Genomic DNA, 21,537 nt, shown 5'->3' with positions numbered 1-21,537 from the left:
TCCCTATGCTTAAACAGATCATCACAGAATGAATATCAAGCTGTGCCGATCAGGTCTTCATTTCAGCATGACCTGCTAGAATTTGAAATCTTCATAAAAAGATATGCTATGCACAAATTAACAATCTAAAGATCACAGGACAAGACAATCCCTCAAAACATTGCTGGAGACATTTTGAAACAGAATGCAGCTTTTAATTTACAAATATCCGTCTATGGGTACAGTTAGACAATTCAAGTTATGGATCATACCTACACACAGATAGTAATTAGGGGACTGTAAGAATACAAAAAAAGTGAACAAATTAGATATTTTTCTCAGACTTCCAAAATGCCTCAAGCCATCTGTCAACATCAGATGCATAGTTTTTACCATAGCATGCTACATACAAATCCTGAAAGACGACTACCGGTACTGGAAGTTACCCCAGGCAAGACATCAAACATAATGTAACTACTTTTAAATATTAAAGAACATAACATTCATGCCATTCAAAACCATTTATTGTAGAGTTGTCCAGATACCATTTTTTCCCAGACCGATCTACACTTGTCAGTTGTCATTTATGCTTGTAGATCGGCTGTTTTGGGCGATTTGCTGCAGTGTTGTTGGGTCAGACTTCCTCCCGTTGCATTCGTTCAGCCTATAGTGTCAATTGGATGTTTTGGTACTCGGGTCAAAGTATCGGGGGGCCGGTTCCAGGTACAGAGTACGAGTACTTGAGGGGTGGTATCGCCACAAGTAGCCGATACCAGTATCGGTATCGATACAACTATTGTTTACCACAATAACCACAGAGACGATGAAATCACTTTGTAGCTCTCCAGAAAACAGGATATTCAAACTTAATTATATAAACCCCCCCAGTGATGGTTTAATGTTCAAAGGTGTGAGATTACTAATGACTGTACAATACAAGAACTGGGTGTGGCCTAGTTAGGCAAGTAGACGGACAGTCTTTCCAGTGACCATCAAGAAATCCTCATCGGCCAAGGCCCGGAGTGCTTCATCAAACAGATCCTTAGTAATTGCCTGAAAAACAGGACAACAGAAGAGTTTTTTTTTTTACAAATCTGATCTTGATGTCCCTCAATCGGATTCAGAATGTATGTAGATTTAAAGGTATATTTCACTTTCAAAACTTTATAATAGGCCAAAAAAATATATTTACCGCTTCAGACTGTGCTCTGAGGTCATCAAACAGTTGATGGTATTTCATGGCTGGTGTCTTTCCCTTTGCCTGAATGAGTTTCTTCAGGGCCTGGGCGACTTCCTCCTTGCGCTTGCGTGCTGTGGCACTCATTCCTGTGACAAAGATGGCCGATTATTATTTAATTGAATGAAAGCTTCTTTAATATCTAATATTAATAATAAAATAATTATCGCACAACTCATTTAACCCATTTCGGGCGGGAACCCCTTTTGGTGTTTTAAGCATTACGTTATACTTTAGCTATTGAAAAATAGCAGATCTACAAGCTCATAGCGCGCCACCTATTATCGGTCCCTGGAACGACATATTTTCAGATGGGGGTCGGCAGCCTATTACATATAATTTCTGGGATCCTTGACATGAAATATTGAGCACCACTGACAGCAACAGAAAACTGTCAGATTTTTTTAAAATTTCGACATCAGGCCTAAATGGGTTAAAATGGCAGCATCTGGCAAGCCCTGGGTTGTATGCATACCTGTTGTGAGAATGGCGATGTCCACAAACCCGGTCCTCGGGTCCGTGGCCGACTGCTTGAGGGCCTCGCGGTGCAGCCGTTTGGCTTCCTCCACATCGATGGTTTCTACCTTGTCGGAGAAGCGTACCTTGGCGTGCGCCTCCGCCAGGCGGATCAGGGACTCCAGCTGCCTGGGGTAGGCGGACACCATGCCGCGGCCGCTGCCTACTTTCCTCATCTCCACGTAAGCCTGCCAACAAGATTAGTCAGTCCAGTTCAGTGTCGTTTTTGGCAGCAAATTTCTATTTTAGTCATAGTCATAGTCTCTTGAATAGTTTATTTAGTTTTAGTCGCATTTTAGTTACCTGGAATGTTTTAGTGTTAAGTCTAGTTTTAGTCGACTAAATATCATACGATTTTAGTCGACTAAATCTACAGGTGATTTAGTCGACTAAAATGTATTTTGGAGGGCCTTGATGCCGTCGAAATGACCGATTTTACACTTGTTGAAAATAGCCGATCTACAAGCTCACAACGTGTCACGTGAGCTTGTAGATCGGCTATTTTCTGCATGCAACCAAGTGTTACATGACCTATACTGGATCTCTTGTCCACTAGTCCCTCACTAACATTTTAGTCTAGGTTTTATTTGTTGACAAAAGTCAATATATTTAGTCTTCGTTTTAGTCATCATGGCTTAGTTTCCATTTAGTTTTCCTCAGTGAAAAAAGGTAGTCGACGGACATTTTTCGTCTTAGTTTTAGTCGACGAAAACAACACTGGTCCAGTTACGGATGCCTCAAACGGCTTGGTTGAGTTCTGTTGATGAAACTAATGTGCACTGCACTGTGCTATGCATGTTATGTGAAAATAACAGGTTTTAAACAGCTAGCATTGCGACAAAACTCTTTTGTCTTTTAAAATGGGCGGCGGTGGGCTCAGGGGTAGAGTGGCTGAATGGTAAACGCAAGGTTGCAAGTTCGAACCCGGGCTCCCCCAGAGTTCGTGTCGAAGTGTCCCTGAGCAAGACATTGAACCCCCTAATTGCTCCTGATGTGCAGGTTGGTGCCTTGCATGGTTTCCGCCGCCATCGGTGTATGAATGCGTGTGAATGGGTGAATGTAATGCACAATCTATGTAAAGCGCCTTGGATAAAGGCACTATATAAATGCACCATTTAAAGGAGAATTCCATACTAGAAGGCTTTCTTACCTTTATTTGTAGTTGTTACGTCCCCCACCAAAGAGGTCCAGGTGTTATTTCGTGCAAAAGTGCATTATTGGCTATTTCCCCTAATATAAGCCCTCAATGGGGGTTGGGTTTTTGTGCTAATTTCCTTATTTCCATCGAAATAAGTAGTAAAGTGTGATTTTTGAGCGATGGAAATAAGCGAATTAGCACAACACCCCATAGGCCCATTTAATTCAATGCAATGCAATTCATTGAGGGCTTATGGTAGGGGAAATGGCCAATAATGCGCTTTTGCACAAAATAACACCTGGACCTCTTTGGTGGGGACGTAATAACTACAAATAAAGGTAAGAAAGCCTTCTAGTATGGAATTCTCCTTTAATGCGTTTTCAAAAACAGGTGATTAATTTAGGATACAAATTACAACACCAAACGAGCAAGCTATAATAGTCATTACCTCAATGAGGGCCTGGCCGGCCTCCTCGTTCAATTTGGGATGTATGCATGTTTTTGCATATGCAATGTAGTCCTTCAACACGGCCATGTCAAGGTGCTCCTCCTCCAGTTGCTCCTCACTCTGGTAGTACAGCGCCACCAAGTGGTGGGCCAGCCTGCGGTCGTATGCCTCGTCTTGGGGGTCCAGCATCAGGAAAATGAGGTCAAATCTGAGTGGAAGCAATGACAGTTTTACAGCAGAAGTACATGGCAACGGTGTTCTGTAGAAAAGTGGTTCCCAAGCATTCAGTGGTGGAAAAAGTACTCAATTGTTTTACTTAGGTAAAAGTACCAATACTGCCATTTAGAAGTACTTCGTTGCAAGTAAAAGTACAAGTAAAATGTACTTAAAGTACTAAAAGTACTCATATTGCAGAATGTCCCATTTCACAAGTTGTGTACAAAATGTATTGAAAATAGCTGATCTACAAGCTCACATTGTGATCGGCTATTTTCAAATTGCCAAAATGTATAGCGTTGAAGTAGTTCAAATCTCCAAAGTAACTAGTAACTAAAATGTTAAAATAATTGTTGTGAAGTAAAAGTACAAATTTTGGCTCCGAGATGTATAGAAGTAAAAGTACTGGGAATTGGGAAATACTCAAGTAAAGTACAAATACCTGAATATTGTACTTAAGTTCAGTACTTAGGTACAAATACTTAGTTACTTTACACCACTGCAAACATTATCACGTCAAGTACCCCAAAATGTATATTTATTTGGCTGCAGTTCCCCCATCTGAATAGCCTGGTGAAACCACTCCCCCTGCTGGACAACATTTGCATTCTGCCAGCAGGGAGAGTCTGGGAACTCTCAGGCAGAGATGATGTACTCCGGTCCAATTCTGGCCGGAGCGATATGCGGCCGCTAGAGGCGAGATCAACGCGAGACATATTGAAGCGCTGCCACAGCGCAAATGTAAACACAACCTAACAAGACTACAACTCGAAATTATTATGGAGATTTCAAATGTTTGTCCCGCTGCTTCCGGGTTCATCGTTTCTGCTTGAGAGATCCCAGATGCAGGCAGGAGGAGGGAACAGGTGAACTCAATAGAGGGTATGCGCATGACATCATCATAACCGGAAGTAATGCGGGAACGCCTACTGAGTGGCAAAAAAATACTTTCTGGCCTTGACAGCCCATATATCCAAAGAGAAAGGTCCTATTTGATTGCATTATATGACTTTAATCAACATTAAATCTGCTATTCACTTTATGCCTGCGCATACCCTCTATACTGCAATCTGGCGGAGTCAGGTTACCATCTGAAACCTGTATGCAGCAATATTCATTCTGTTATCACCTTGACAAGAGCGTGTGAGGGAGCTGAATGTTTTCAATGGTGGTCTTCTTGGGGTTCCACTGAGACTCCACTGGGTTGGCTGCTGCCAAGATAGAAGTGCGAGCATTCAGCTGGCAAATGATCCCAGCCTGCAGATATCAAAAAGGAACATAGGACGGTGATAGGTATAGATTGGCAAACGTTTGTTGTCCCCAGACCTAAAGGAACGAGTTAGCATTTTCTATTTGTCTCTGCCAGGCTGCAGGCGTGGCCGAGCCTTGGCCTGTGCACAGATAATCTCCGGCAGTTAAGCCGATCGACATGAAACGGTGCACACCTAGTACTCCCTGAAGGCCATAGCAGAACCTCTGCCCCAAATGTTTCACATCAGCTTTTTAAAATCGCATCACTAGGAGTGGTCCATTTGAACAAAACGCCTCAAATCATGAATGTGATTGCCGTGTAACTTTGCTCTCACATCACACTAAAACAAGGAAGTAATGCCATACGAAGAAAAACAAATTGGGGTTTTCACATTTTGTTTTAAGAATTTTTAGAAAATTGTAGATTATCTTGCGGAACAAAACATTTAAGTGTCTTGAACATTTATTTGCCATGAACGCTATTTTTTTTAAAGCAATGATCACAAATCCATTGTAAAAATCCTATCCCCAAAAATCCCATGGACTTTGAGAGAACCTGGACGGTGCCAATGTCCTGCTTCAGACTATTGAATGGACCACTATTATTCAGTTACCTGGCATGAACATAATCCAGACCATTCAAGGTTTAACCCATTTAGACCCGAGGACGATTCTACAAATGTCTTCTAAATCATGACAGTTTTCTGAAAAACATTTTCATGTCAAGGAGACCCAGAATTATATGTGTATATATATATATATATATATTCAAAGATTTACGCCACATTTTCACGATTTCTCAAAAATAGTTCATAGAGCGGCACTCAGTGCCACGCTATGAGCTTGTATATCTGCTATTTTTCCAACAGCTAAAGCACAACACAATGCTTAAAAACACCAAAATGGGCCAATGTTCACCCAGTGACCACATCTTTCACAAAGCCACATACTGTACAGTTCATTTTCTTGCTCATATTAGGCTCACACCTTAGCAATGGAGAGGGTCTGCTGCTCCATGACCTCGTGCAGCACGGAGCGCGTGCTGTCGCTCATCTTGTCGAACTCGTCGATGCAGCAGATGCCGTTGTCGCTCAGCACCAGGGCGCCGGTCTGCAGGACGGTCTGCTTGGTCTCGGGGTCCTTCATCACGTAGGCCGTGAGGCCCACGGCGCTGGAGCCTTTGCCCGACGTGTACTGCCCGCGCGGCACCAGGTTGAACACGTACTGCAGCAGCTGAGACTTGCTGGTGCCGGGGTCTCCGCAGAGCAGGATGTTCACCTCGGCGCGGAAGTTGCCCCTCCCCGTCTGACTGAAGTCCTTGCGAGTGCCCCCAAACAGCTGCAGCAAGATGCCCTAATTTGTGGGGGGGAAACGACAACGTTACAGTCTAAAATAGTGTAGTGCTCACAACTGCTGTATTTTGACTGGTAACAGGTACGGTCGCCCCTAAACCATCTCGCCCCTCGATTTTTCCGCCGACCGCTCGGTGCCGCGGTTCATGCATTCTTTATTTTGTTTTACTGAGAATAAGGTTAGAAATAAGTTTAGGTTTAGACATAGTTTTACTGGGGTTAAGTTTAGGAATAGGGTTAGGTTCAGGCATAGTTTTACTGAGGTTGAGGTTAGGAATAAGGTTAGGTTTAACCGTTTAAGCATAATTTACGTGGGTTACTTTAGGAATACCAGGCCGTGCAGTTCCGCCGGCTGTACGCCCGGGGCGAGTTGGTAAAGGGGCGAGTTGTTTTGGTATTCTTTTGACCAACACCAATTATATACTATCCTCAATTGCGTTGCTCTGCTTATGTGGAGATCTGTGGTTGAATAGGAATTTTAAACCATTGCTGCTAAACACATGCTCATAACCCAATTAGCCCTTTGCTAAATCCCTCCCCAACCCGTCCTTGTCCAATAGGCACGTTAGCAGCGAAGAGAGTCCTTCTCACCCATTGAGATGCATGTTTAATGACGGGATTTCTCCATACAAATAATGGATCATTTCAGAAGAAAAACCTTCTAAAATCTGGTCAACCAGGCCTGCAGTAGGCTTTTTTATTTATTTAAATATAGAAGTGTTTATTTGTTCGTCTCTAAATGTTCTGATGAATTGAAAAAGGTGGACCCTGTTGTAAACAGGTGTAATGATTTATCAGTGCATCGTCCACAGTAACTGTACTGAGTTGTGCTTTCATGTGAAATGTACCCATTCTGCAAACTGTTAATAAATACTTCAATCAATCAATATGCACTGGGCAATGTGCATCACATTATTTAAATAAACTAGAAATACGAGGAAATGACAGAGGGATAAATCAACTTTTAACGACCACCCGGTCATTAGTATTATTGCCATCACCTGGGTGGGTCAGTCGTGTAAATGTTCAACAACACAGCCATGCAAAACAACATTGACAGCTATGAGGTGGGCGAAAGCTTGAGCTGCATAGCAACAGTTGCTAAACTATTTGGATTGGCATTGGACAAATCGCTTTAACACTAGCGCGTCGGAGCGGTCAGGCTGACCGATTTTGAAATTTTGAAGTGGATTTTCTTTGCCCATGAAGTCCTGAGAAAGTTCCCCTTGCATGACTTTTTCTAAATGTTCGATTCAAACCATCTCTGTTTTTTTTTTCATCTGAAACGTTTTGGAAATATGATTTTAGACATAATTCTACTAAAATGTCTGCTCTTTTGCGGTCCGTGGGACCGCTCTTAGAGCCCTCACCCTTTCTCCCCCACAAGCCGTGCTGTTCACACCTTCCTCCCGGCTGGAGACGGGCATTGTTCAAGCTAATGTGTCATTTGCATTCCAACCTACATGTGGAAGTCCACATGTAGGCAAACTTACATTACAAACTTACATAAACTAAATGTTGTTTTAGATGTTATATTTCTTATATGCGGTTTGCAGAAATAACGATGTCTGACTTTATTTCTCGAAACGGAAAAAGAAATATGTTGACTATACACACCATCTTTAGCATAATTATGTTGGAATAATAAAGTTTATAGCATTGTGACTATGTCGCGCATATTCATTTCATATATCAGCGCATCAAAAATATTTTTACTTTATTTTTCGGAGGGCACGCTAAACGAACAGTGTAAAAATGACATGAATCAATGACATGAATCATTCCAACGCGATAGACCTCCTTCCCTATAATGTATCCCCTCTATATAAAAATGACAATATATAACGCTAATGTCGTATTTATTTTATTGTCTCGATACAAAGATGGACAGTGTAATTGCTGCGCAAGGGTAATTAATTATAGTGACATGTGAGCGCTATATTGAATATATAGCGCTCAGATCGTCACTATAATTATAGTTTCTGAAATGAAAAAGAAAATATGGTGTGTTGACTGACTGGCGTATTGTTTCCACCTATATCTATTGAGCATAGCTAAATAAATACATGTTGACTATACACGCCATCTTTAGCATAATTATATGGGATAATAAAGTTTATAGCATTGTGACTGAGCTGTGCATGACATTTCCTGTTGGCTGTTTTCAATTAAATGACTTGTGTATAATATGAATAAATGCTACATCCTACATTTATTTTGTACCGTAGGCTATAGTTTTTGAACGAATATTACCATGTAGGCCTGAAATGTTTGGTGTTACATCACAAGCATGCATGTGTGACATCAAATCCTTTATACACATTTTTTGCATCGTAGTTGCAAGGTGACAAGAGCAGGAATGTGCGACATAGGAACGTGGTATGGTACAGAAACTAGCTATAGCTAGCGCTATATTGAATATATAGCGCTCACATCGTCACTATAATTATAGTTTGGTAAACTGAAATGAAAAAGAAAATAACTTTTCTGCACGCGACCAGTGGAACTGATTTCCACGCATCACGGCTCTCTTTTTTCTCTCTCCCTCCCTCTCTCGTGGAGAGGGAGAAAATATCCAAGTAACTGACGGTGAGGTATGCGGAAGTGCATTTTAGATAACGCTGTAGCACTATTTGTGGCGGTGATGCGTCACATGACTTGATCTATCCTATGGTGTATATATAAACCGTGCTGCTGCTACGGATCTCTCTGCTGGCACAATAAATCAAATATATATAAATGACATCGATCATAGGCGGCGGCTAGGCCAGGCTTAGCCTTCCCAACAATTATGCTGGGTATTTTTAAAATATATATAGGCTAATATGTGGCTAGCCGGCCGCTCCCAAACTCCCAACTCCTTTGTCTGTAGCCTAAACTTTTCTGATTTGCACGCACGCACGCACAGCTGTCGCGCATATTCATTTCATATATCAGCGCATCAAAAATATGGTGAAATATGGTGTGTTGACTGACTGGCGTATTGTTTCCACCTATCTATTGAGCATAGCTAAATAAATACATGTTGAAAAATAACTTTGAGTTGTCCTGTCGAGTTGAAACGCTGCCTTGAATTAGTTGGAATGTGACATTTAGAAGACAATGGCAAGTCGTCAACCCCCCGCCACGGGGGGAGAGGTGTGAAGAGATGCAGGGAGAGAGTGGCCAATGGAATTGCACGAAAAACACCGGTCAGCCTGACCGTTAGCCGTCATAGTAGTAGTGATTTTAATTCAGACATGCTAGTGTTAAGGGGTGGGATTTCGCCCAAGGATGGCGCTGACCGCCTTCATACCGTACCTTCTTGATGTCTTCGTGTTCATAAATGCTAGGCGCCAGGGCAGAGGCGAGGCGTTCGTACACGTCCGGCTTGGCCGCCAGCTCCTTCAGGGTCTGCACGCGGTCCTCCGTGAAGAGCTTCTGCTCGTTGTCGTCGTCGATGCCGTGAAGGCGCTTCACGTCTGTCTTGCGGAAGTGGATGGCGTCGATGTGCGTCTTGTACACGGACTTCACGTTGCTCTGCCTGGGGTTGACGCGCATGGGTACGGCCCTGTAGATGCCTAACGAGGGACATTTGGGAGATTCGTTAACACATTGTTAACACATGGGTACGGCCCTGTAGATGCCTAAACGAGGGACATTTGGGAGATTCGTTAACACATTGTTACGGCCCTGTAGATGCCTAAACGAGGGACATTTGGGAGATTCGTTAACACATTGTTAACACATGGGTACGGCCCTGTAGATGCCTAACGAGGGACATTTGGGAGATTCGTTAACACATTTAGACCTGAGGTCGATTCTAAAACAATGTCTTCTAAATCAAGACAGTTTTATGAAAACCCCCTATGTTTCTATGTCAGTCGTTCTCAAACATTTTCATGTCAAGGACCCCCAAGATTATATGTAATTGGCCGCCGACCCCCCATCTGAAAATATGTTGTTCCAGGGACCCCCCCCCCCCCCCCAGGAAGCAAATATTTGAGTTAAAAACGTTGGTTCTGAAAGAATATATATTCAAAGCGTTGCACTACATTTTCACAATTTTTCAATAGCTAAAGTAATAACATAATGCTTAAAACACCAAAAGGGGTTCCCGCCCCAAAATGGGTTAAGGGTGAAAGGTACACCGACACAAGAACCAAACTTCAGTGAGTGACATTTAGAACAGAGCTGCATTTATCTGAATAAAACTATATATATATATTTTTACGAGCTTACCGGTGATGTTGATACGATCTCCCGGCTGTACTTTGTCAACTAGGTCATTGTGGGCGTAGATGATGGTGGTGTGAGGGGTCTGACCAGCAGGCATATCTTCAGGAGACTCTTGGATCTTTATCTGTTTTAACAGAATAGTCAAACTTGATTTATACTTGTATACATACTACAGTACAAAAAAAATAATAGTCACTCTAAAGACTCAAAGCACCACATGCTACGCCCGCCGTGAGCTTGTAGATCTGCTATTTCGGGTGTGAGACAAAGTCATACAACAGATTCAAGATGAGGCATAATTCAGTACATATGAGAAGGTATGGCAATATATATACACACAAGTACATGTAGTCTAATTAGCTCTTATTTCACATCCTCTTGCAAGAGTACGACGTCTGTCGCTTGCAGAGCGCCAAACTGCCCCCCCCCTGAAGCAACCTCAAAGCCCTCCCCCCCAACCTCACGTCCCACGTAAAAATAAAACTCACCATCTGCTTGTCCGAGAACGCCGAGCGGTTGTGAACGAGGGCCAGGCTGTGGGTGTTGTTGCAGTGGCGGCACACGGCGGGCTCGGAGATGCGGCCGCGGTCGACCTCCACGCGGACGCTGTAGCTGCACACCTGGCACTGGAAGAAGGCCTCCTGCATCTCGGGGATGAGCTGCGAGGTGCGCGTCACCATGCCGCTGATGGTGATCAGCTGGTCGATGTCTGGGGGTTGGGGGGAAAACAGCAGAGGCTTGAAGTCAAACCCCAATGCACTAAATATGGGTTTCTTATTGTGCAAGTTGTCCAATTGAGTCACTGTGTGGGTGTTGTTGAGTATCTGGACAGATCAGTGTTGATTTTTGGCAGCAAATTTCGATTTTAGTCACAGTCTCTTGAATAGTTTATTTAGTTTTAGTCACATTTTAGTCACCTGGAATGTTTTAGTGTTGGTCTAGACTAGAGAACAGCGGATGAGCTTTTTTGTCACCCGAATCCGCGTGTGCATAATTATAATCCGCCCGTTATCCGCAATTTATTAATTAATCCAATTTATTAATGCGCACCACCCGCAATCCGCTGCGCAGGGAAGCGCCGCCAATCTACAAGCTCACAACGCGTCGCAGCGTCGCGTTGTGACAACTTGTGAGCTTGTAGATCGGCTATTTATACTACTTGTACAAACAATGTCACTCACCACTCTCTCGACAGTTCACCAATGTTACGTAGTGGTTGTATATATCCATTTCCATGGTAACACGTCGTCCACGTTTTCGCGACGTATTTTCATACAGCATATCCAGCGGTCATCGGCGGCAGGGTAAAGAACTTAATCACTCCCAGTCCCACGCCGAACGTATATTCCTCCCTTCTGTTTTACTTAGTTTTAAGTTTCTCTCAGACTCACTAGCTGCCTGTTAGCAACTTTAGCGTAGCTGCCTGTAGACTGTAGGAGACCACTGTGTTGTTGTTGTGCAACAGGACCAAACTTCATAGGCGGCTAATTTGTGCCAGATCATGGAAAATGATTAAAATAAAATACTACTACTAATGCACGCACACCGAGATTGTGTGCGTTTTAAAAGCTATAATAAGCATATAGATAGATGCCATTCATTTATTTCCCGCATTATTTCACCCACGGTTTATCCAATATTAATTTATAATATATTGAATTGACCCTAATCCACCCTAAACTGCGGTTCACCCGCGGCTAAATCCGCCACCCGCTGGTCTCTAGTCTAGACTGAAATGTATTTTGGCGGGCCTTGATGGCGTCAAAATGGCTGATTTTACACTTGCTGAAAATAGCTGATCTACAAGCTCACAATGCGTCGCAGCGCGATGTAGATCGGCTATTTTCAGCATGCAACCAAGTGTAAAATTACTTGTCTTTTACTTACACGGGATTTCTTGTCCACTAGTCCCTCCCTAACATTTTAGTCTAGTTTATTACGAAATTGTCAATATATTTAGACTTAGTTTTCATTTAGTTTGCCAGTGAAAAAAAAAATAGTCGACGAACACTTTGTCATAGTTTTAGTCGACGAAATCAACACTGGAGCGAGCAGAAGCTTGAAGTCAAACCACAATGCACTTATACCCAATCAAATCATTAAATATGGGGCTTCATATTGTGCAAGTTGTCCAAATGATTCACTGTGTGTGTGTGGGTGTTGTTGAGGGGCTAGTATATCTGTACACATTATGTTATGCTAATGAGAATGCTCTGCTCACCCTCGGGGTTAAGGCTCCTCATGTTCCTGGTCTTCAAAGCGTTGTACGGGCGTACTTGGATCTGATGCTCCAGGATGGAGTCTGGGAAACGGTCGAAGAAGAGCTCGTTGACGGCCATGTCAAAGGTCGGGATCACCTCCTGTTGAAGACAAAATATTTCAATGAAAAAGATGGACCCACTGGCCATGTATTCATTTTGTGGTCTTCCATAATACGATTGGGGTTGGACACCAATGCCCGATTTACTCTTTTGGCGACCATGTGTCACTCGACAAAAACAATACTTTTTTTTCCCAACCGAAGTGACAACGGACGTGTCAACAACTATGCTTTTACGCTACACCTTTTCCCACCAAAGCATAAATCAAGAATAACACCACAGTTAAACAGTCCGAAACCCAATAGGGACAGCTATACTAAAAGTAAAAATCACACCTGTGTGAACTGAGTGGTGTAAGGTCTTATATAGACTGATCAGCAGTGGTCTGACGTAATGTCTGACGTAATTAAATCATAGCAACCGTGCTCATTTTTGAGTGGTGTAAACCACTCCTACAACTGGCTTTTGTGTGCAGAAAAAAATGAGCATGGTTGCTATGTTCAAAATAATTTCTGACGTAATTAAATCACACCCGGGTGAACTGGATGACCGTAGCAACCATGCTCATTTTTTCTGCACAAAAAAAGCCAGTTGTGAAATCACATCCGGGTGTGATTTCATTACGTCAGATCAGAGCTGATCAGGCTATATAATACCTTACACCACTCAGTTCACACGGGTGTGATTTTTTTGGTACGGACAGACACGGGTACATAGCTTTTTTGAGTGGTGTAAACCACTCCTACAACTGGCTTTGTTATTGAGTGGTGTAAACCACTCTTACAACTGGCTTTGTTAGTGCAGAAAAGATGAGCATGGTTGCTACGGTCACCCGGGTGTGATTTCATTACGTACAACTGGCTTTGTTAGTCTGTGCAGAAAAAATGAGCATGGTTGCTACGGTCACCCAGTTCACCCGGGTGTGATTTCATTACGTCAGAGCTGATTTCATTACGTCAGAGCTGATCAGGCTATATAATACCTTACACCACTCAGTTCACACGGGTGTGATTTTTTTGGTACGAACAGACACGGGTACAAAGCCAGTTGTTGGAGTGGTTTACACTAGAGCTGGGACTCGATTAAAAAAATTAATCTAATTAATCAGAGGCTTTGTAGTTAATTAATCTCGATTAATCGCATTTTAATCGCATATCAATATTCAACCCGAGAACAGTGAGAAACCTTTTTTTTCAAATGTTTTTTGGTATTCCAGTGAATAGTGACTACGGGATTCCACTCATTTTCAACATTTTACTGTCATTAATATACCTTAGAGTTGTTGTGTGGATATAATAAAGTCCCCCCCATTCTGTGTTGCCTAGAACTGGAGGTCTGAAAAAAATCAGTAACATTATGAAGTACATCTCAGTGAAGTCACAAAAATGTACTTCATAATGTTACTGTTTTTTTCAGACCTCCAGTTCTATAGGCAACACATAATGGGGGGACTTTATTATTTCCAGTGCACACAACTCCATAGAAAAATGTTGAAAATGAGTGGTATTCCCCTTTAAGCAATACAACTTTTTTATCCCAACAGATAAACAAGAGCAGCAAGTGCCTATATAGTGTCTTCAGTGTGTATATGAATACTCAAATGTGCTTTACATGGCGGGGCATGAGAACAACTTTATTATGGGGGTAACATTTCACATGAGGTTGGGGCTGACCCACGCTTGCTACTTCAGTATGTTTCGCATCGAGGACAGCTTGACAGCTTCGTGCTGTGGTGAAATCACTGCGTCTCCGGTGGTCTGTGAGACATGTTAAACTGAAGCAGCTAGCAAGCCTAGCATAGAAGCTAACGTTGGTCATAAATGGATCCTTTCCTTCTGACATTGCACACAGCCATGCCGCTATCCACGCGTCCATCCGATAGCTTTTACATCTAAATGTCCCATCCATGGAGCAAAAGCGATATAAGCGGCTTCTTCATTCGATTAATTTGGGTTTGGGCTTTCTGACGGAGCTGTAGCCTAGTGAACAACTGCTGCTGCTGCTGCTGCTCGCGTGCCGCAGCCTATTCAGTACTACTAGAAACGCACCCAGTGAGAAACGTTCCGCGGTGGAAAAAAAAGGTGCGATTAAATGCGTTAATTTTTTTAACGCGTTAATTTTTCTGTAGTTAATTAATCTCAATTAACGCGTTAAAGTCCCGGCCCTAGTTTACACCACTCAAAAATGCATGCAAAGGACTTTATATAATAGCACCCACCATCCAGAGCCATCTAATAGAAGAGGTACGATATTGAGGGGGCAGAAACCGAGCGCTCGAGCGCTGTTCATGCAGCCTGAACTGAGACAAGCTGGAGTTGGAAATACATTGTTTTCAACTAGGGCGGCGCAAATAAGAGCTATTTTAACCATGTGTGCAACATGACACCTGTTTTAAAGTATTGTACAGTAACAACTAAAGTCTCTCTAATGTTTATGTTGTACTATTACTACAAAACAATCTAAAATAAAAGGGATTTAAGATCATTAAAGCTGGGCTGTTGCCCGAGTCCAATGCATTTCTGCCTACTTCCGGTCCAGGACATGTCCCAGTTGGTTGCCCCCATTCTCAATAGAAGTCTATGTAGGAGAACCGCCATTGGACTGAAGCCCCATGAAGTGAACGCAGTTTGCGTAACTCTGTCTGTATCTAAGGCTCTGGTAGACATGAACCTAAATATATTCTGTGGAGACATTACCTGCGGGTAGCAGATGAGCTGCCTGTACAGTTCCGCATCAAAGGACTGGACATGTCCACTATTGACATTTAGGACAGGCTCTCCGACAACACTGATCTACAAGGCAAAAAAGCAAATGATGTTACAGAAAGGCCATTATATTGATGCTCATTTACACAGTGGCTCTCAAACATTTAGGTCAGGGATGGGGAAACTGGCGGCCCGGGGGCCACATGCGGCCCCCACATTCACTTAATGTGGCCCATATATTATTTATTTCATCCGTTGCAATTCCAAACATGCAAACATGAGACCCGCTTTAATTACTTCAGTCTATAGATTAGTGGTTTAACGAAAATGTCTGTTTTATGTCCAATGTATTTTGTTCATAAAGTCAACATAACTATAACTAAATGCATTTGAGATGATATATATAAAAAGGTTACTTTTCAGGATTCCAATTAAAAAATTGCCAAAAACATAATTCAGGATTTAAATTAAAATATAGCAAAAATAGCTGCAAGCTCAAAACGCGTCGCAGTGCGACGCGTTTTGAGCTTGTAGATCGGCTATTTTTGCTACGACAGTATGCTCCTCTGGAGTGAGTGTGGAAATATAGTGGCCCTCTCCATCGTCAAAGTTGCCCACCCCTGATTTAGGTCATAGCCCATTAGCCCCAAATTGATATGCATTTGGGTTGCACTCAAACCCCCCATCTGTAAAGCTTTTGTGCCAGGGAGTTACGGGAACCTCCAAAAAGAGATGCTTTACTTAAAATCTTTTCAACACGATTCAAAACGTTTCACGATTCATGCTTAAAAAAAATAGTACATCTATTATTTTTGAAAATTGATTTTGATGCTATATTCACTTATATGGGGTCCCTAAAAACCCAATTTGAGAACCATTGACATGTTAACACACATTTATGTACACATGATGAGAGATGATAAGTATTTGACCTCTTCCAGCTTCTGCATGTACAGCGGCTCATTCAGGTCCAGACCAGCGTTCTCGTCCTCATTGGAATTGGTATCGATGAATCTCTGCAGGAACCTCTGTGGGCAAGCCGGAAAACACAAACATTACATTGACTTGGAGATATTTTGTGACATGAGTTTGTTTTATGATCTTTTTTTTTTCCTCGTAGTTTTTTATCCCACGATTTTGTAACCCATTTTTTCACCGAGTGTCAATTTTCTCTCTGGACACTCAATCCGTCAAATCCAAGTCCAAGCTGCTTCTTTTCACCTGACAAAGGGGGGGGGGGGGGGGGGTTCCCTGGTTGGACGTAACGCGTGGAAGAACACGTTATTCCAACCAGTTCCTTTCCCCTCCATCAGGCTGGCCCGGGTGGCCCAGGGGGAGACAGTTTTTATGATCTGAAATACCTATGTTTCTGTATCAGTGGTGCTCAATATTTCATGTCAAGGACCCCAAAAATGATATGTAATTGGCCACCGACCCCCATCTGAAGTTATTCCAGGAACCCCTCAGAAGCAAAGATTTTAAAAACGTTCGCTCTGAAAGAATATATATTCAAAGATTTGTGCCGCATTTTCACGATTTTTCAAAAAATAGCAGACCTACAAGCTCGTAGCGCGGCACTCGGTGCCGCGCTATGAGCTTGTAGATCTGCTATTTTTCGATAGCTAAAGTATAACATAATGCTTAAAACACCAAAAGGGGGGATCATCATGGTCGTCTCATACCTGAAACTTCTCCTTGCAGGTTCCCACGTTGACATCGGTGCCCCAGATAACCAGTCTCTGGCCAGCATTCTGTTCAGCGGCCAGTGTTCCATCAGTACTTGGCTGGGAGAGACACAAATTAAACACAACGTTAGAGCAACTATATGGTTTGTTTCTGTTCGGTTTCTGTCATGATTACATTGTGTGTAAAATGGTTTTTTAACCACTTTCAACCTGGCATCCAATATTTTGGGCATGTCATTAATAATTATAGGGTTTCAGAGTAAAACGGCACACATCCTCCGATCTTGATGCTGAGCCAAACTGTTAAACTTAACAGATATCATGAACAAAAAAAAAGCAACGGCTCGCAACTCACTTTGTAATGCGTGATTTATTTCTACGAACGCTTTAAGACATAGACCCGCCTTTGGTGATAGATGATGTGATGACAGGCGATAGGCGTAGTATTCTAAAAGGCACAGATGACTCTCCAGAATTAAAGGCAAACGAATATTGTTTACGTGGTTTGCTTTGATTGAATTGTGATTTGATCACAATGTTGGGTGTTCTAATAAATACAGTGTCGTATTCGGTCTAATACTACAAAGGATAAAGCTGAAGGGAATAGTATTAAAAAAAAGTCCCTTTTTACAGTACAATAATGTTTCATGTTTATGTTGACATCTCTAGCGTGCTTTCTTATGGATACTGTTATTGACATAACATAAGTTTACCGTCATGAATCATGTCATGATTGTCATGCGGCGACGATGTAGGGTTTTCTAATAAATAGGCTACAGTGTTTGTGTTGATTAGCGTGGGTCCATATCCTACAAAGGATAAAGCTGAAGGAATAGTATATTATTATTATCGCTAAAGTTTTAATAGTATTATGGCTAAGCTTCTCCCTACTTCTCGCCCTACTTCCTCTACTCTTCTTCCGACAGCAGCAGCATAGCTAGCCAATCAGAGGCAGGCAGGGCGTCACCAAGGGCGGGTCTATGTCTTAAAGTGTTCGTAAGAAAGAAATCACGCCTTTGTAATGCTCCGGGTACATTTATTCACAATCACAGCAGGCAGGATATACAAAGTACAATCTTCAAACATTTCAAATAATGTCAAAATTTGGGGGGGGAAAAAGTGTGAGCTTACGATTCATTGCATGACAAAGCTTATATATGGCTTATGTAAACACACACAATGCACAAGGTGAAACAATCACCACTCTGACTAGTGACTATAATCTTTTGTTTACACTGACCTGCTCAGAGTGCAGATCCACTTGAGGTGCCTTCCGGACTGAGCCCAAGTCAGGTCGCTGTCTGGCCGGGGTGCCCCGCACACCACTGCGGGGGGTCCCCTCCACTCTGGAGCTGGGGGTCCCGTACATGAGAGGAGAGCTCATGTCAATCTCACTGGGAGGGACTGAAAGATAATCAAGCCATCATTAAAACCCTTAAGTTAACTGAAGATTGTTGTCCATCTCAAGCAAAATCCTATACAACGTTGAATCATCAGTCAAAGTGATGTTGAAGTTTGGTAGAAAGTCCAAATATAGTTAAAAAAAAATGAATAGAGAATTCTGCCATAGAGCGGCCAGAACCGAGATGACTGGAGACGCCGATGGAGGGCTCGTCTGAGGACGACGTAGAGAGAGAGAGAGAGCGTCGCAGTCCCGTCCCCCTTCATGGCGACGAGCAGCCCGGAAGAGAATTTCCCAGACGTTTCAGAAAGTATTTATTTAAAGACTTTTTTAAGGCTCGGACAAAGCCAACTCGGATCTCGACAACTCATGACAATAAACAAATGAAAGAAGAAAAACAAAAAAGTGTTGTACCCTGCCCTCCCCCCCCCCTTCTAATTATTTGTTCGGCATTTACTTCAAGGATTAATGCATTTATCAAGGATTATTATGATACCTTCATACCCATTATGATTCCTTGCCACTTTCAAAAGCGATGCGAGAAGTCTTTAAATAACTGTTATATGTTCTGCCCTCACATTAGTGTGAATGGTTAGAATGACATCAAAATCATAAAAAAAAAAAAGAATCGGGACTGTATACACTTTGGGACGGTTCAAATTGTATTTTAGGAAAGTTCCGGGATGTTGGTGAAAAAAGTTGCATGCAACGCCACACCGCAGCCACGCTAATGTTGCCTTCACACAGGGCAGATTAAACAATGCAGCAGTCTACATTTTACAATTTAGGCATTCTACCATTCATTGTCAAAGGAAGCCAGTGACATGACGTCGCAAAGGCGCAAACGATGCATGTAGCTGCTCCATGTCAACTCACAACGCGGCTTTGCATCGTTTCATCTGCCCCGTGTGAATGCACCATAAATACTGCAGCCCAAAGCGACAACAGCTGCTAATCTTACGAGCCCAACTGCAAGGACAGCAGGAAAGCCACAACAAAACACTGTGATTGAAGCACGAACAGAGCGTCGGAAACGAACACGAGGTTGTGACACAGAAACATACACTTTCTGGGGGGGGGGGGTTGGGGTAGATGCACAACAGAGAGCGCTTGTTTCACCTGACAAATATCATAATTTCTTGTTTTTATGTGAGATAAATAATTCCTGGGGGTCTACCTGAAGGACGTGGGCTTGACAACAGAGAATTGTCCTGGACCACTGCAGGGCTGTTCATGTCAGTGGGTGGAGAGGTAGGCATCATCGGTAGCAAATCCCCAGTGGAGGAGTCCAAGCCTCTGCGTCGCTGGGAGGGAGGAGAGATGGGTCCCTCACTTCCAGCTAGAAATAGGTAAATACCATCACATTGTGGCTGTACATACATAGTAGAGATGACGTCCAGATACTGTATCGGTATCGGAAAAGTATCGGTCCTTTTTGGTCATATCGGTTCATATCGGTATCGGCGAATATGCCAGTCTTTTTTTTCCCCAATGTATTTTTATTGAGGCTCTGAAATTTCACAGCTGAACAATCGCAATTCAATGTACTGTATATAGAACCACACATTTTTCTTTTTTTAAACATAGGAAAACATCAAGTACCACAATATGGACATCACAGACAAAAAACTAAATACAAACAAGACAAAACGAGTACACCACAGTCTTGACATGATTGTACATTACAGGTCACCAGTCTTTGTGAATATGCCAGTCTAACCACCGATCCGACACAGGGGTAAGGGGTTGACACTATGGCAGGTAAATAAAATGTTGGGGCATGTGGGGTTTGCTTTCAAGCATGCCCAAACTGCAAGTGCACATTTGTGGTAGATAGCTATAGAAAACACGAGATCACAACACTGGTATCGGTATCGGCTAACACAGAAACTGTGGGACATCCCTAATACATAGGTTCTTTATTTTGTAGTGCGGAGGGAGGGAGTAGAAACTAAACACACACAACTCATAAAACACAAAAGAGAACCCTAGGAGTCCTTTACAGTGAAAATGTGGGCTTTTTAGCATGCTTTTAAAGTCCCTAGGGTGGTAGATTTGATGCATATACATGCTGCATTGCACACTGTGACACACACACACACACACACACACACACACACACACCTGAAGGCATAGCGGTGTCTACCTTAAAGACTTGCTTTCACCACCAGAGCACAGACAAGTCCCTTTAGCAGTAAGAACATAATTATTTGTTCAACTTACGGGTTGACGGGTTATCGGGCCTGTCACGTTTACGGCCCGGTGTTGAAGTTGGGGAAGACATTGTACTAGTCAGAAGTTCTGGAAATAAAATGGATCATCCAAATAAAATAAATGGAATGTTAGCAATAGCATACAGTCACGGTCAATCCAACTTAGCAAGGCAACAACTACTACTAACTAGAATGACATGCGGTTGCGGCCAGCAAACAATAGTCGTACTGGCAGACAGTACTTTTCACTGGTAGAAATCCGTAGAGAAAATATAGCTATCATATATGTAATAGAACATGCATACAGTAATGTGCGCTTCGTATGTGCGACGTACAAATGGATTAAAATAAACAACTTTAACAACCTGTATTTCACCTACTGTTGTAGTACTGTGTTGTGTACGTCCGACTGCAGTAGATCTGGCGCGAAATAGTGAGTGACGTAATTTTCGCGGGGAACTTCGGACCAATTGCAAGCCTATGCGTGCTGTGCGCATACCCCACTGGCAGAGGGTGTAAAACATACTGTAAGAAATCGGACATAGGATACAAAAGTATTTAGGGGCTTATTAAATGTGAAGACTTTTGTGTATTTAATAAAAAACATAACAATATTATTCTGTATATCAGTTTGAAGATACCATGCCGTTAGGTTTGTGCTGTTAGGTTTGTCTTACCCATCCACCTAACATGGTTTCGTCCAAAGCTTCCTTCTCAGGGGCGCCGGCTAGTGGACAAGAGTGGTGGGGACACTTCTTTCCCCCCATTGTAGTAATAATCGTTGGCCACTGCGTGGCGCAAGTGAGGCGGCATCAAAAACATGACGCTGGAAAAGTACAGCGCGCCTCTTCATTTT

General features: G+C 42.6%; 1 protein-coding gene across 6 annotated transcripts; it reads right to left on the bottom strand.

Annotated features, from left to right (window-relative positions):
* Positions 1 to 172: 172 nt before the first annotated feature.
* On the bottom strand, positions 173 to 21,195 carry mcm4 (minichromosome maintenance complex component 4). 6 transcript variants are annotated; one of them, XM_079529830.1, is made up of 17 exons: positions 21,058 to 21,195; positions 20,692 to 20,769; positions 19,646 to 19,807; positions 18,307 to 18,470; positions 17,064 to 17,165; positions 16,314 to 16,409; positions 15,373 to 15,468; positions 12,577 to 12,715; positions 10,844 to 11,064; positions 10,359 to 10,479; positions 9,438 to 9,697; positions 5,773 to 6,138; positions 4,664 to 4,791; positions 3,319 to 3,526; positions 1,692 to 1,920; positions 1,172 to 1,305; positions 173 to 1,032 (listed from the first exon to the last, which is right to left on the bottom strand). In XM_079529830.1, the coding sequence occupies exons 1-17, from the start codon at positions 21,176 to 21,178 to the stop codon at positions 937 to 939; spliced, it is 2,721 nt and encodes a 906-aa protein (XP_079385956.1). In that variant the 5' UTR covers positions 21,179 to 21,195; the 3' UTR covers positions 173 to 936. The 6 variants fall into 6 exon arrangements, with proteins under 6 accessions (XP_079385956.1, XP_079385958.1, XP_079385957.1 ...); XM_079529832.1 differs by having other exon boundaries at positions 21,047 to 21,192; XM_079529831.1 differs by having other exon boundaries at positions 21,073 to 21,140.
* Between the last annotated feature and the right edge of the window lie 342 nt (positions 21,196 to 21,537).

The sequence above is a fragment of the Electrona antarctica genome (genome assembly GCF_951216825.1).
Source record: "Electrona antarctica genome assembly, chromosome: 19".
Lineage (NCBI taxonomy): Eukaryota > Metazoa > Chordata > Actinopteri > Myctophiformes > Myctophidae > Electrona > Electrona antarctica.
Note: the sequence above shows the minus strand (reverse complement) of the source record. Positions and strands in the feature narration are given on the sequence as shown.

What these genes read in the sequence shown, in the direction of transcription:
- mcm4 (XM_079529830.1), bottom strand. Translation starts at nt 21,178, where the DNA reads ATGCGCACAGCACGCATAGGCTTGCAATTGGTCCGAAGTTCCCCGCGA. An exon ending in CCTGCAAGGAGAAGTTTCAG is followed by an intron (nt 16,410 to 17,063) that starts GTATGAGACGAC and finishes GCTTGCCCACAG; the next exon opens with AGGTTCCTGCAGAGATTCAT. An exon ending in CCTCACACGCTCTTGTCAAG is followed by an intron (nt 3,527 to 4,663) that starts GTGATAACAGAA and finishes GCTTCCACTCAG; the next exon opens with ATTTGACCTCATTTTCCTGA.